Source organism: Talpa occidentalis, unplaced genomic scaffold (genome assembly GCF_014898055.3).
Source record: "Talpa occidentalis isolate TD23 unplaced genomic scaffold, MPIMG_talOcc4v2.1 talOcc4.5, whole genome shotgun sequence".
Lineage (NCBI taxonomy): Eukaryota > Metazoa > Chordata > Mammalia > Eulipotyphla > Talpidae > Talpa > Talpa occidentalis.
Genome location: NW_023604861.1, coordinates 135844740 through 135858468, shown reverse-complemented (window position 1 = coordinate 135858468; position 13729 = coordinate 135844740). Strand labels below are relative to the sequence as shown.

At 53.9% G+C, this 13729-nt stretch overlaps 1 protein-coding gene across 14 annotated transcripts in view; it reads left to right on the top strand.

Annotated features, from left to right (window-relative positions):
- The window catches only part of GREB1 (growth regulating estrogen receptor binding 1), a 92674-nt gene that overhangs the window by 37469 nt on the left and 41476 nt on the right, over positions 1-13729 (top strand). For all 14 annotated transcript variants that reach the window (XM_054701377.1, XM_054701374.1, XM_054701379.1 and 11 more), the window contains 3 exons: positions 5213-5390; positions 10741-10860; positions 11623-11799. In XM_054701377.1, the coding sequence (XP_054557352.1) occupies positions 5234-5390; positions 10741-10860; positions 11623-11799 (454 nt within the window). In that variant the 5' untranslated portion in view covers positions 5213-5233. The remainder of the gene's footprint in view (positions 1-5212; positions 5391-10740; positions 10861-11622; positions 11800-13729) is intronic.

Here is a 13729-nt window from a genome sequence, read left to right as displayed (position 1 = left end):
GTTCTCACTGATCCTCCACCATTCCCCTTTCATTGTTGTGCCGTGGTTTATAACACTTTCGGTCATTTGTCATTTTTGATCTGAAATGTTTACCTTTTCATGTGAATATTCAGATTTAGCTAGAAATTGATGCTCGTGCACCCACTACTCACTGCTGTGCAGGCCACTTTCACACTTGCTGCCTCTTGTACTCTCTGCAGCCACCAAGCAATCCCATTTTACAGCTGGGAGCACTGAGGCCCGATGAGTCACATGTGCCCTTGTCAGACGCTATAGCCAGGCCATTGTGCTTAAGGCACAGTCTGTGGTTTGACCACCCTTTGGCCACGACGGCCACTGGGTTGGTTCTAGGATCCAGGTGCTAGCTGGTGAGGACCCCAGCCTTGGCACACAGTGTGACGTGTCAGGGTATGGGGGTAACATAGCAGTTGACCAACTTGACTCTCTGCGGTGGAGTCTAGTGCACAGGTGTGAGTGGCGCCAGCTATGCAGGGGTGCGCTTGGCTTCAGGAGCGTTTGGGAGGATTTGGGCTTTTGCATGCGACCTCGGGCTAGGCTCTCCTCCTCTGGTCCTTAGTACAGGATTCTGCCAAGTACAGGATTCTGCCACGTACAGGATTCTAACCTGCTGTGGGGCCCCAGCCGCCTGTGGCCCAGGCTGCTTTGGCTGCTGGTCCCAAACCCCTCGCCCTGCAGGGGGTTTGTCTGTAAGGTAGCACCCCCACCACCAGACCACAAGGCGTCTAGAAAGTGCCTGCTGTGCCCACTGTGGCCCAATAGGGAAGAACCAAAAGGACCACACACTGCTGGCCTGATTCTCAGGGCTCCTTCCTCTTCCCGATTCAACCGCGTTTATTATTTCAAATGCATCATCACACAGGGGTGGTTTGCAATTTCTCTCTTGCTGTTTCTGTCTGCTTGTAAGACATTAAACCTTTAACATTTGCTTAAGGTTGTAAGATGAAATTCCCATTTTGTTTGTAGATCTTGGATATTAGTCCCTTGTGCAATGTTTGATGTGCAAATATTTTCTCCCATTTGGTAGGATGTTTTTTCATTTTAGTGATAGTTTCCTTCACTGTGCCGAAGCTTTTTAGTTTGATGTGTTCCCATGTGTTTATTTTTGCTTTTGTTTTTCTTGCCATTGGAGTTGAGTCCCCAAAGAATTCCCTAAAGTCAGTATCACTGAGGGTTTTGCTCTATTTTCTTTCATGAATTTTATGGTTTCTGGTCTCACATTCAAGTCTTTAATCCACTTTGAGTTATGTGAGTTATGTGTATGTGTTGTGTGGAGAGAATGGAGACTGGTCTGGTTTCATTTTGCTATATGTGGCTATTTTCTCTAGCACCATTTGTTGAAAAGACTTTCCTTTCTCCATTGTATACTCTAAGCTCCTCTGTCCTACACTAATTGGCCATGTAAGTGTGGGGTTTTTTGGCTCTCAGTTGTATTCTGTTGGTCTGTGTGTCTATTTTTATTCTAATACCAGACTGTTTTGATTACTATAGCCTTATAGTATATTTTGTGATGTCTCCATTCCTTTTTTTCTTTTTCTGGTCAGGATTATTTTGGCTATTTGTGGTCTTTGTGCTTCCACATAAATTTCAGTAATGTTTGCTTTATTTCTTTGAACAATTCCATTGAAACTTTGATAGAGATTGCCTTGAATCTATATATTGCTTTGCATTTTAATAGTGCTGATTCTTCCAATCAACGTGGGGGGGATAGCTTTCAATTTCCTTGTGTCTTCTGTTTCTTTCAACACTGTCGTGTGGTTTTCATTGAATAGGCCTTTCATCTAGGTTTATTCCTAGAGATTTAATACTTTTAGATGCCACTGAAAATGGTATTGTTTTCTTGATTTCTCTCTCTTTTACTTCATTATTTGCATATAGGAGTGCAACTAATGTCTGTGTATTGGTGTAGTAGCCTGCCACTCTGCTATGCTGATCCATTGTTTCTAACAACTTTTGGCGGAGTCTTTGGAATTTTCTATGTATGTTATCCTGCCACCTGTAAATAAGGATAATTTTACTTCTTTTCCAGCTTTTATATCTTCCCTATGCCCTTGTGTCTTTTGTGTTTCCCCCTCTCTCCTTCCTCTCCAGGCATCATTCCTAATTCTGCTTCTCTTCTTCCAGCAAGACTTCCTTTAGGCTACTTTGTCTCGGAGACGCTGACGTGGGCTTCAATCTGTCCCTCGCTGGGCACCAGTGTGGCAAGCAGGGAGCGCTGCGCACTGCGGCTGGACGATGTCAGTTTCCTTCCTTCTTTCTCTCTCCATCGCGTTGGGCTTCGGTCTGCTTTATGTGCTGGAGCCCTCTGGGCTTGGGGTGCCAGTTATTATCAAGTCAGCTGAACCGGACCCTGGGCGATGGGCCTGGAGCCTGGTCAGTCTTTCAGTCTCTGAGCCCGATTCTTCAGTGGCTCCCTGTAAAATGGGCTAAACTTAAAACTTCTCTCTGTGAGCCTCAAGCTTTTCAGACTAAGATCCTATAGAAACGGGAGGCATTTGTGACGCTGTTAATTGGCGGCAGCTTTAAACAGACCACCCTGAATGGAAAATAATGCAAGTGGCCCCAAATGCGGCCAGTAACCACTCATTCACGTATTGAAGTGTGCAGCAGGTCAAGAAAAAAGGCAGACAGGAGGGCTGGAGCCCCTGTGCCTCGGCTATTAGCGGCTCCAGCAGCTGACCTCGGCCTTTCACAGCGCTTTCTTTTTGTTGGGCTAATTCCTGCAGCAATCTTCCCAACAGCTCATTTCCCCAGGCTATAAGCAGAGGCTGACCAAGGGCCTGGTGGGCAGTTATTGCCACGGCAGGAAGTGCTTAATGGTTTCCATTTACTTTGAGTTGGAAGAGGAAAGGCTGGCTCTTCCTGACAATAGAGGCAGAAAATTGAGCTGACTGCATGGCCAGGCCAGTCTTGAAATGGACAAGGGGGATTCTTTGCACTCGTGTGTGGCTCATATTTTATTGATTGAAGAACTTGGGCTTTTTGTCTTATAGAAGTGCCCCCCCCCCACCCGCCCTCGCCACCGTATGGATTTTGCCCTTGTCTGTAACATGGGGATAATCTTCCCCTTCCAGAATGAAACGAGAATATCTGTGACTGTGTGAAGGGGCGCTGGCTGTTGGAAGGCAGCTCCCCGCACCAATCTCATGTGCTAATATGTGTTTTTCCTCTTTCAATCCCCTGTGGGTTCTGGTTTTCTGAAGATGTTTGGTTCAGAGCAGCTTAGCAACCTGCCCAAGCTCACACAGCAAGCCGACGGCCGAGGGTCGGGAGAGCTATGACTCCAGGCAGGGACTCTGGCTGGAATCCCAGTGCACCTTTGAAAGTGTTAAGTCCCTGGGTTCCTGCTCTCTGAGACTCGGTTTCCTCACCTGCACGGTGTGGGATAGTGTGCCTGGCTGGGAAGCTGGTCTCACAACTAGCGTGTGGGGTGTGCAGCCCCGAGACCAAGTGGGAAACTGGGGCCCTAAGGACATGTCTGGGATGGTGTCTTGGCTATTTTTTTTTTTTTTGTGCAATTTTTTGAAGTCAAATGATACTTTGAAAAGCAACAGTGTAATAGATAAGTAATATGCAGGGACATAGAAGAACTGACTAGTCTGTCTCCTCCCTTGAAGGGGGTTCATGTCTCTTTCCTCTTGCCAGTGGTGTCTTTGGAAAAATCCATCAGGTATCTGTCAAAGAGTAACCATTAACCAATTTAAAAAGTAGTTTCTAAAGAGGCCACAGTTGTTATCACGATGCAATAAAAGTCAGAAATGGATAAAATAAGGCTGACCTCTCTCCCTCCAAGTCTTGACTGTTTAGAAATTGAACATGCACTCCTGGATAATTATCGCATCAAAGAGGGAATCCAAGGGGAGATCATAAACTGCCTAAAAATAGATGAAAAGAAACTTACACTAAACCTATGTGCCATAGCAAAGGAGGTGCCCAGAGGAAAACACCGACAGGCGAGCGATAAAGATGATGATAATCATTTTAAGAAGTTTGAAAAAAATACAGCAAAAGGAGATAGAAGAAGGGAATCCAGATGAAGCTAAGCTTAGAGAAATCGAGAAAACAAGTGGAAAATAAATATAAATGCTGATTCTTGGGAAGAACTAAAGATAGAGATTTGACAGAGGCATTATCTGAAAGAATTCTGAGCAGATACTCTCCACCTTGATCAGTAGAATATGATGCAGCCATCAAAATGGTTTCAAATGCAAGGCATGTGTAAGGATTGGGTGACCTGTAACATCAAGTGAAAAAAGAATAAAAAACGCTTTCTTGAATAATTATAACTTGTAAATATAGGCTTTCATCACTCCCCTTCCCAAGTTCTGGAAGGAATCAAGTCTGGGGAGACGCATCAAAATGTCTCCATGGCAACGAAGCCCAGTCCAGCTGCACACACAGACGAGTCTTGAGAACATTGTGCTGAGCCGGTCACACAACCTTGCAGACCGTGTGATTCCATTCTAGGGAGTTTCCAGGGGAGGCAAAGCCTCAGAGACAGAAAGCAAACCAGTGGTTACCTGTGGCTAGGGGACCCGGGGGGTTGGGGCCTGACCACTACAGGGTAGGAGGCTTCTTCTGGGGGGATGAAAATGTTCTGTCCTTGCTCCACTGACCACAGCGCCGAAGATGCCAGAACCCAGTGACTCAACCCTCCCACTGGATGGACAGTTTGGTCTGTGTTTTCTATTCTGGTCAACTGGCTACCAAGAAAATAAAATCACAGCCGTTCTTTTGGGGGAAGGAAGTGGCTGTGACTCCCCCCCACAACACACAGGCTTTTCCGCCTCCTCTCTGATTGCTAGATCGTCCAGGTGTCATTCCTCATTGTATAAGGGAAACATCATAAAGGAATTGGGGTCTGCGGCCTGCCCCTGAGCCGGTGAGGGTCCACGTCCTGTCACTCTCCAGCTGGCGCTGGTCAGCCGCCGCCCTGTCTGCAGAGGGGTGCAGGGCTGCCCTGGAGGTCCAGGAAGATAAAGCCTCATTTGTCTGGGGGGTCGGGGGTGGGCTTACCTCCCAGAGCCGAGTTCTGGCAGCCCATTCCAGGAGGCTGGGGCTGTTACTTATATGACTTCCTGCCCTGCGCCCACCGGCCGCCCCTCCCGCAGGCCCCTCCCGCCCGGGCTCCGGCCAGCCTGGCTGCTGACCGCCCCGGCTGCTGACCGCCCCTGCCCTGCGATGTTTTGAGCAGAGCGTGCCGGCCCCGCGGAAGATGGGGAACTCCTACGCCGGGCAGCTGAAGACCACGCGCTTCGAGGAGGTGCTGCACAACTCCATCGAGGCCTCCCTGCGCTCCAGCAGCCTGGTGCCCCGGCCTGTCTTCTCCCAGCTCTACCTGGAAGCCGAGCGGCAGCTCTCGGCGCTGGAAGGTAGGCGCCGCCGGGTCCCCCCAGGCTCCCCAGCCCCCCCCAGGCCCTCTGCTGCTCCGCGACCCTGAGTCGTGCAGAAAAGAAAGTCTAGGAGGAGAAGTGACCCCGAGTTCTTCCTTGGCGGAGGCGGGGGTGACTGCCAGCCACGCCGCGAGGGGTCGTTCCTCGGAAGGAGGTGGCGTGGGGCTGTGGGGCTGCGCCCAGTGGGCCGACCCCGAGGTGTGAGGTTTCCATGTGGGTGGGTGGCCGGGATTGTCTAACTCAGGACTCTGTGTCTTTTTGCTCTGTGTCCACGGCACACTCGCGAGTCACGCATGTGTCTTTGCCAAGCAGTCTAGACGTTCCCTGTGACAGCCGGTGCGAGTCCTCCAGAAACTTAAAAAACCCACAGCAAGCTGGAGGAGCCTGTGCCAGGGCTCCACACACACCCCCAGGCGTCGGGGCTCTTTGCTTAGTTATCTAGAGAATGAAATAGTTGTATCGTTTGATTGTTCAACGCCTGGGTTTTTTATAGCTGTGGCTTTTCTTTTCTTTTTTTTTTTTTTTTTAAAGATCTATTTATTTATTTATTTACACAAGCACTGGGTACAGTCAGAAGCGCGGGAGGGTGAGAGAATTCACCAGAGTCAGAGCAGGGAACACAACAGGCAGAGTGACGAAGCACACTGCTGAGGGGAGCAGCGGGCGGCAGGAGAGGTCTGCGCGCCATGTGGGACCCTCCTCCGGTGGCCGGGGAGCAGCCGGGGATCGAACCGGCGCTGCAGAGGCTGCGGGCAGCTTCACAGCCCAGCGCTCAACTGCTGCACCACCAGGGAGGCCCACAGCTGTGACTTTTCATGGCAAAAGTAACCTCCCGGCCACCTGTCCCGGGGACGGTCCCTGTTATGGAAGTTCTTCTTTTTTTTTTTTTTAAATGAATCCTTTATTTAGCATGGAAGAGCTGGGGGGCAGGCCAGAGGTGTGTGTGGGTGGGGGGGTGTGGGGTGAGACAATTCAGCAGAGACAGTGGGGAGCAGAACAGTCAGACTGGCTGAAACACACTGCTGAGGGGAGCAGCGGGGGACAGGAGAGGTCTGCTGCGCCCTGTGGATAGCTCCCTGGCCGGGATCAGACTCAGGCTGTCGTTTTGACAGCGCTGAGACTTAACCCCGAGGCCACCAGGGAGGCCTGTTATGGAAGCTCATGCCAGTTTGTGTCTTGAACTTACAGCAGACTTGGCTTAGCAGGGTGATGTGAAGTGGGGGCACAGCTTCCGGCACTGATGAACCCACCAGGAAATGCGAGAGTGCAGTGCGCCGGGGCCTGGTTGGGGTGGCCGCGGGCGTGTGTGCGCGTGTGCGCGCATGTTCGGAGGGTGTGCGGCTGGTGGGCTGCGAGGGCTGCACAGACACGTGGTTGGGGCACCAGGTCTAGTTGATGGTCCCTTTTCCTAGCCGGGGGCGTGTCCACGACCCCATAGATGTTTTCACTGAATTAATCTGTGTCACTCTGGAAAGTGTTCTGACTCAGTTAACCTTGCAAATGGCAATAGCTCAGGGCCTAAAACCACCAGATCGGAGGATCCTTGGCTGGATTCAGAGGCGAAGGATTCGGCCGGTGCAGTCAGCGCTGCGGTGCCGTTGGGAAGCTGGAAGCGACCCGAGTGACTCACAGGCTGTGCTTTTGGCTGAAAGGCTTTGTCAGTTGCTATTAAATGGTTATCCTTAACTTGTTACAGTATGCAAAGCCTTTGTTGCTAAGGGCTAGTGAAGAACAGTAATCAGGATAAATAATTTAGTATTTTTGAGCAGGACCTTAAAATCTACGAAGTGTTTTCACCCCCACTGGGGTGAAATACAACAGAATCCCTGGGCTTGGGAAGATGGGAGCCTGCGGTTTCGGAGGACGGAGCGGGAGGCCGAGGCCTGTGATTTGGCTGCTCTGGAGGCACTGGGCAGAGGCTGGGGTGTGCTGGACAGAGGCGCCCAGGTGCCCAGGTGGGTGCTCACCTGAGGGAGAGGCGCCAGCTTGGGCTCCCAACGCCTGCCCTTCTACTGAGAGCTCCTTACAGTCCCTCTCCAGGCTTCTAATTGGGAGGCTCCATCTAGAACATTCTACCTCCTGGGGAGTTCCCCATCTGCCAGGCAGCCTTGAGGCTTATACTTACCATTCCTCTGGTGTTGATATGAAACCCAGAGTAGGCGTTCTCTTGGGTCTCCCCTGTTGTCCAGCAAAGAGAATAGGGACATCCTCTGAGGTTTTCTTTTTCTAGTGAGGGGGATTGGTGGAAAGGGAGTGGCTTTTACGTCTGCAGAATGTCACCAAAACTCAGCACTGGGCTCCAGCCCCTGTCTCTGCATCATAAAACTCGGGGCAGACGCCTTGTCCAGGCTGCACCTTGTTTTGTCTGTCTGTCTGTCAGGGACACTTATGCCATCCTTCCTTGGACACTGACATTAAAGAGAGTTTTTAGGATCGGGGTGCAGGTGCATGACCCCCCTCGGCAGCTCTTCAGGGTTAGAGGTCTGACCAGCCCTTCTAGCAGGGCACACATTTTATTTTTTTTCTTCTTCCAAGGAAGACCAACAAAAGGCATAATAAGACCAGCCCAGAATTTTGAGCTAAGTTTTTATTAACTAAGCAAGATGCAGGTCTATTCCTGTAATGCCACCCCTTAAAACCTCTCCCAGTTTCTTCTCCCGGGAGCAGATACATCCAGTGTCAACACTAAGGCCAGCATCTGCCGTGGGGTGAGGCTGCTGTGGACGTGGGCGCCTGTGATCCAGAATGAAGACCCCGCCCACTCCCCCCCTCCCCCGCCAGCCTGGCTGGTTTTGTCTGACACCATTCACGACCCCTCCGTCCCGCCGAGACCTTGGGGGCTGTCTGGTTTCCTTTGCTCAGAGCCAGGAAGTCTCCTTCTGCTCCCAGAGCCCATCAAAGGGGCTGGAATGTCTGGGGTAGACCTTTTGACCTTTACCCTGCTTTCTTAGCGACTGGATTTTGAGCTCTTTCTTTGCATTCTGAGGCTTAAGACCCTCCTCTTTCATCCCTTCAGAGTCTGAATTCCTGTTCTTTTCCACTTAGCAGAATAATGGGCAGACATTCCTGTGCCCCCCCCCCAGGCCCCAATTCTCTGACTTTCTCTCCCTTTTCTCTCTGACAGTTGGGGTCTCTACCACCCCCTCGGGGCCTCTGCAGCTCTGGCCCTGAGACCCGTCTTGATTTCCTGCAAGGCCTTCGTGCCATCCACTCCATGGGGGTCAAAGGGCAAGTTGGACCTTCACTAGGACCTGTGCTGTGCCCTGGGCCTGGGCCAGCCTCTCCAACTTCTCCTGACCGCCCCCCACCCCCCATGCATTTAATGGAGGAAGGAAGAGGCGGAAGGAGAATCTCCCTTTATCCCCCATCCCCTTGTGTTCTTCCTGGTAATCTTTTTACAGTTTCCAGCCACCTCTGTGTCCTCTAGGAATTCTCCTTTCACTTCCTGCTGTGACCTTCCCAAGGTCAGAGGCCTGGGCTGGCTTGGAATGTTCATCTTCTCCTCTCTGTTGTCCCCTAGTGCCTTTACAGTGGGGGCCCCTGGGAGCTGCGTTCCCGGTGCCCTGCCCTGATTACATGACATCTGGAATATTCTGCGCCACTCTGCGGGGCCTTCCTTCCCAGGCTGTCACAGCTCAGAGTGACCTTCTGGAACGACCTTGTCTTGCAATGTAGGATCTGACGTGTAGAGAGGTTAGGTAACCTGACTGTGACCTCCCAGTGGCAGAGTCCTCGGTCCCAGCCCCATCTCTGCACATGATTGTATCATTAACTTAAAATCACTAAATCACTTAACCCACTCGATGGATGGGGTGGGGTGAGCTGAAGAAGAGAGCAGGAGAGAGAGCAACAAGAAACCAGCCCTAAGGCAGGAGACAGACAGTGAGTGGGAAGCACCTGTGTCCTGGCGCCGTGTCCTTGGGGCTGCCGATAATGACCTTGAGCCATGAGTAGACGTGCACGCTATTGATCAGATGACCAGGGAGACAGGTTTTTCTCCCAGATATCCAAGTTGAAAGAGGTTAGAAGGATGATGCTTCAACCACCTAGAAAGTTCCTTTGCAGGACCCCTCCTCACCCCTTTCTCCGTAAATGAGCTGGGCCTGGGCGTGCTCAGATCCCTCGGGCAGGTATTTCCTGCCCCTCTTCTGTCTGAGACATTTCGCTGGGTGCCCGGGACAGCTACACAGGTGAGAGGGGCTGAGGAGCTGATTCGGGGGCTGAGGCCAGAAGCTTATTTCTTGGCAGTGACAGGGAGTGATGATGGGCTTTCTGTGGCCAATTCCTGGCTCTTTTGACCAGTTTCACCTTTGCTGTTAATCCCCAAATGCTCTTTCATGTAAGACAAGTTCCCTAAAGTCATGACTTGTCTGGTCTGCTCTGGAATGGCTGTGTGGGGACCTCGGGGAAGTTTGGGTGGTCTGTGTTTTCGGCAATGTCTGCATCCATTCTTCCCTCAGGATAAATAACAACATCGGGGTTCACAGCTCGCTTCCTGAACCCGGCAGTTCTGGGTGGCGAGGACCCCACTTGGTACCCGCCGTCACCAGGAGCCCGGGGCGGGGCCCAAGCACGTGGCTGGGGAGCTGTGGGCTGTGGGGTCTCGCCAGGCCTCAGCTTCCTCACTGAGAAGATGGTCGCTTTCGCCAGGGTGCCCAGCACAAGTATTTTTCACGCCCCTACTACGTGCAGGCTTCGGGCTCAGTCTCATCAACCAGTGATATATATCCTTTTCTTTAAAAAAAAAAAAAGATTTATTTATTTATTTATGCATACAAGAGCTGGGGTACAGGCCAGAGATGCAGGGGGGTGGTGTGTGTGAAAGGATTCACCAGAGACAGAGCAGGGAACAGAACAGGCAGGCAGATTGACTGAAATCCACTGCTGAGGGGAGCAGCGGGTGAGGCAGGAGAGGTCTGCTGCGCCCTGTGGGTAGCTCCCTGGCTGGGGATCGAACTCATGCTGCAGAGGCTGTGGATTGCTTCATAGTGCGGTGCTTAACCCCTCGCACCACCAGGGAGGCCCGATATGTATCCATCTTGAAGCCTGGCCATATGCGGACATGTGGGGGGCAGGAAGGAAGGGCACCCGAATGGCCCGGGGGGGCCAGACTCGAGTGTGGGTCTGTGACCTGAGGGGCTGTCTTTCCCTGTAGCAGAGAAGGGCCCCGACGCGGGCTTGGGCGTGCTGGTCAGGGCCGAGGGAGGGGTGAGTAGCTGCTGCTCAGTGATGAGGGGCCTGAGACTGAGATGCTGAAGGAGAGGCCCTGAGGTCCCCCGAGGGCGGGGACAGGCTGGCCCTAATCTTCACCCCTCTCCCCTGGGTCCAGGCGGGAGCCGAGTGGACAATGAGGAAGAGGAGGAAGAGGGAGAAGGTGCCCTGGAGCCCAACGGCCCTGCCACCCCCTACCAGATGCACCCCCCGCCTGAGGGGTGCTGCACCACTGACGGTGAGTGTTTCCCACCAAGGGGGCCCCGAGACTGCCCAGAGGTGCGGCTGGGCGCGCCAGGTGCATCCTGGGCCTGTCCTGCTCCCCTGGCCTGGGCTGTGCCTCAGGTGCTAGGCAATCCCCTGGGACCTGCTGGGCCTCTCCGGGCTCACTGCCGGGCCTGCTCCCTGGACGGCCAGGCCAGACCCCAGTGGGGATCCAGGGTTCACGTCTCTGCCTGGGTGGTTTGAAATGAGAATGCCTTTTCCCCACCCGGATCTGCAGCCCTGGGTGTTTACCGCCGAGCTGATCGGTGGGAGTGATGGTTCCCGTCCTCAGTCCAGTGCTGCGGGGAAGGTGATGGATGTTATCTAGGGAACCGTTAGCTCAGTCGAGCTGCCCCATCCTGCTGTGAGCACCTGGGGCTGGAGAGCGGCTGGGCGGCCAGTGACCTGCAGGACAGGTCCACAGAGTAAAATACTGACGGAGCTAGCGGCACTCGTACCGGGAGGGGGCTTCTAAGAGGAGGGGAGGGGGGGCGGGCCTATGGACTAAGGGGTGGTGGTAGGAGAACAATAAAAGATAATCTTTAAATTTTAGGTAGAATAAAATGGAGATTTTTTTTTAAAAGGTCAACAACAACGTAGGTGATGTGTGTCGGTCACAGAAAATTCTTTCCCATTCCTAATCAGTGACGCAGGGCCGGCCCCATCCAGAGTGAGGGCTGTTCCTGACAGGATCCAGAGCGTCCCCTGGGCACGCTGACCCTGCCTGTTCCTCCAGGCTTCTGCCAGGCAGGCAAGGACCTGCGTCTGGCCTCCATTTCCAGCGAGCCCCTCGAGGTGCCGGCCGGCTTCCTCCTGGTGGGGGCCAAGTCGCCCAGCCTGCCCGACCACCTGCTGGTGTGCGCCGTGGACCAGCGCTTCCTGCCAGACGACAGCGGCCACAACGCTCTTCTGGGTGAGCGGCTCCGCGTCCTCCGTCTCCGTGTCCTCGGTCTGCACGCGGGCGGGGGGTGAGGGAGGCCCGGGGACAGGCCCCGATGTCCTCAGCAGAGGCTGGATTGGAGCACCGTGGCTTCACGCTTGCAGGCGGAAGCCTCGCCGGGCTGGCTTTGTGTGCGGTTGGGTCGGGCACCTTCCCTCCCGGCTCCCTCTCAAAGGTGACATCATTTCTTATCCTCACTTGGGGGTGAACTTGCCTAAAAGAGCACAAGTGGCAGAACCCAGCCAGTGCTCACTGTCAGTCTCCCCAGCTCCAAACTCCACCCTTTAATTCGGGGTCCCGGGTCCTGGTCAAGGTCAGCCAAGGGCAGGCGTGGCTCTGATCTTTCAAACGACTCCTGGCCCGTGACATCCCCGACGGCACTGCAGCCGTGAGGTCACGCCGGGTTCCCATTCCTCAGACATGTGCTGAGTTCCTGCTGTCTGCCAGGCCTGTGCTCAGCCATGCCGTGCAGGTGCCGTGCAGATGCCCAAGGTGCGGAGGGGCCCTGGGCCTTGCCGGCCTCCTCTGTCGAGGGGGAGGGGCTTTCCCTCATGTTCTGTCCACTTCTCAGCCTGGTGTCTCTGGAGAACTGGCTGGCAGGAGGCTTGGTGGTTCGTGATCATCTTATCTCCTTCAGACACAGAACAAACTGCATTGTAGAAACTAGTTTGTTTGTGAGCTTGGATGGGAACACTTCTAGGTTAAAACCCCGCCATTTCTCCTGTAGGCTTCTCATGCACATGCACCCCGGTTTTGTGCTGGATCGGGCCCTAAAGCCGGGTGGGTAAACACGCTTCGGTGGGTATTTATCCAGCACGTTTCATGCAGGGTGCTCTGTGTGCAGGACCGGAGGGTGCAGCGGGACCTGGGAGGAGGCCCCGGGGAGGAAGAAGGGAGGGGACAGGGCTGCTGAGCACAGCAGGTGAGTGCCCCCAGGACAGTAGCTCTGCCACCCTGGCCAGGGAGAGCAAAAGTCCTAGTCATTCTCCCTAGCAGCACCCGGCTTACGTGACTCGTGCGTGAAGACAGAAATAACCCCAGAAAACTCACTCTGCCGGGGTCCGACTGGCCTCCAGGCCAAGGGGGAGCAATGGGCCGGGCAGGCTGTGCCTGGTGACCTGGCTGGCGTTTGATCTGGTGGTGGGGGAGGCTGGGGAGGGGGTGCTTGGCCTGAATTCCACCACTTTGTGGCTGTAAAGGAATTGGAGGGTAGTAAATCAAGGGGGGTCTGTGTCTTGAAATGTGGAGACGAGCGTCTTCAGCTCATTCACTCGGTGGTAACGGCCCGTCCTCAGGCGGGGAGCCCGGAGGAAGTGGCGTCTGTTAATTGCTCGCCAAAAGCCATGGGAGGTGGATGAGCAGGGTGGTTGGTAACAACCACTGCTTTCTTCTTTCAAAATAACTTTATGCTCTCAGCTTGCACACTTAGCGCTGTTTAGGTTTCCTGCCATTAACCCCACGGGCTGCACAGGATAAGCCGGATAAGCCAGCCCTGGGCCCTCCAGGCGCCGGGTGGGGGCTGCCTGGTGACCTGTGAGGTGGGGCTGGGGGGCCTCTGGGGAGACTGACGACTTCGGCGCCTCTGCCCCCCAGAATTGACTTCTTAGGGAGTCTGGTGTTAGTGACGTAGGAGCCACAGTGGGATTTTCTCTGGGAAAGCTGAGAGATGAGAACCGAGGTGCTTCAGCTAGTGGGGGTGTGTTTCTCAGAGGGGACCCCACCAGCTGCCAGTGCCCACTCACGGTCACGCTTTCCTGAAGGTCTAACCCCAGGCTGAGATGGGCCCGGGGCCCGGCTCACGTGTGGGTGCGGCCCTGCGGACACGGCCCATCCACGCCACGTGTTCGTGGGAATTGGCCCAAGTGCCAGGGCCCGGGGCGGTGGCCCCGTTTTTCTCAGTTGT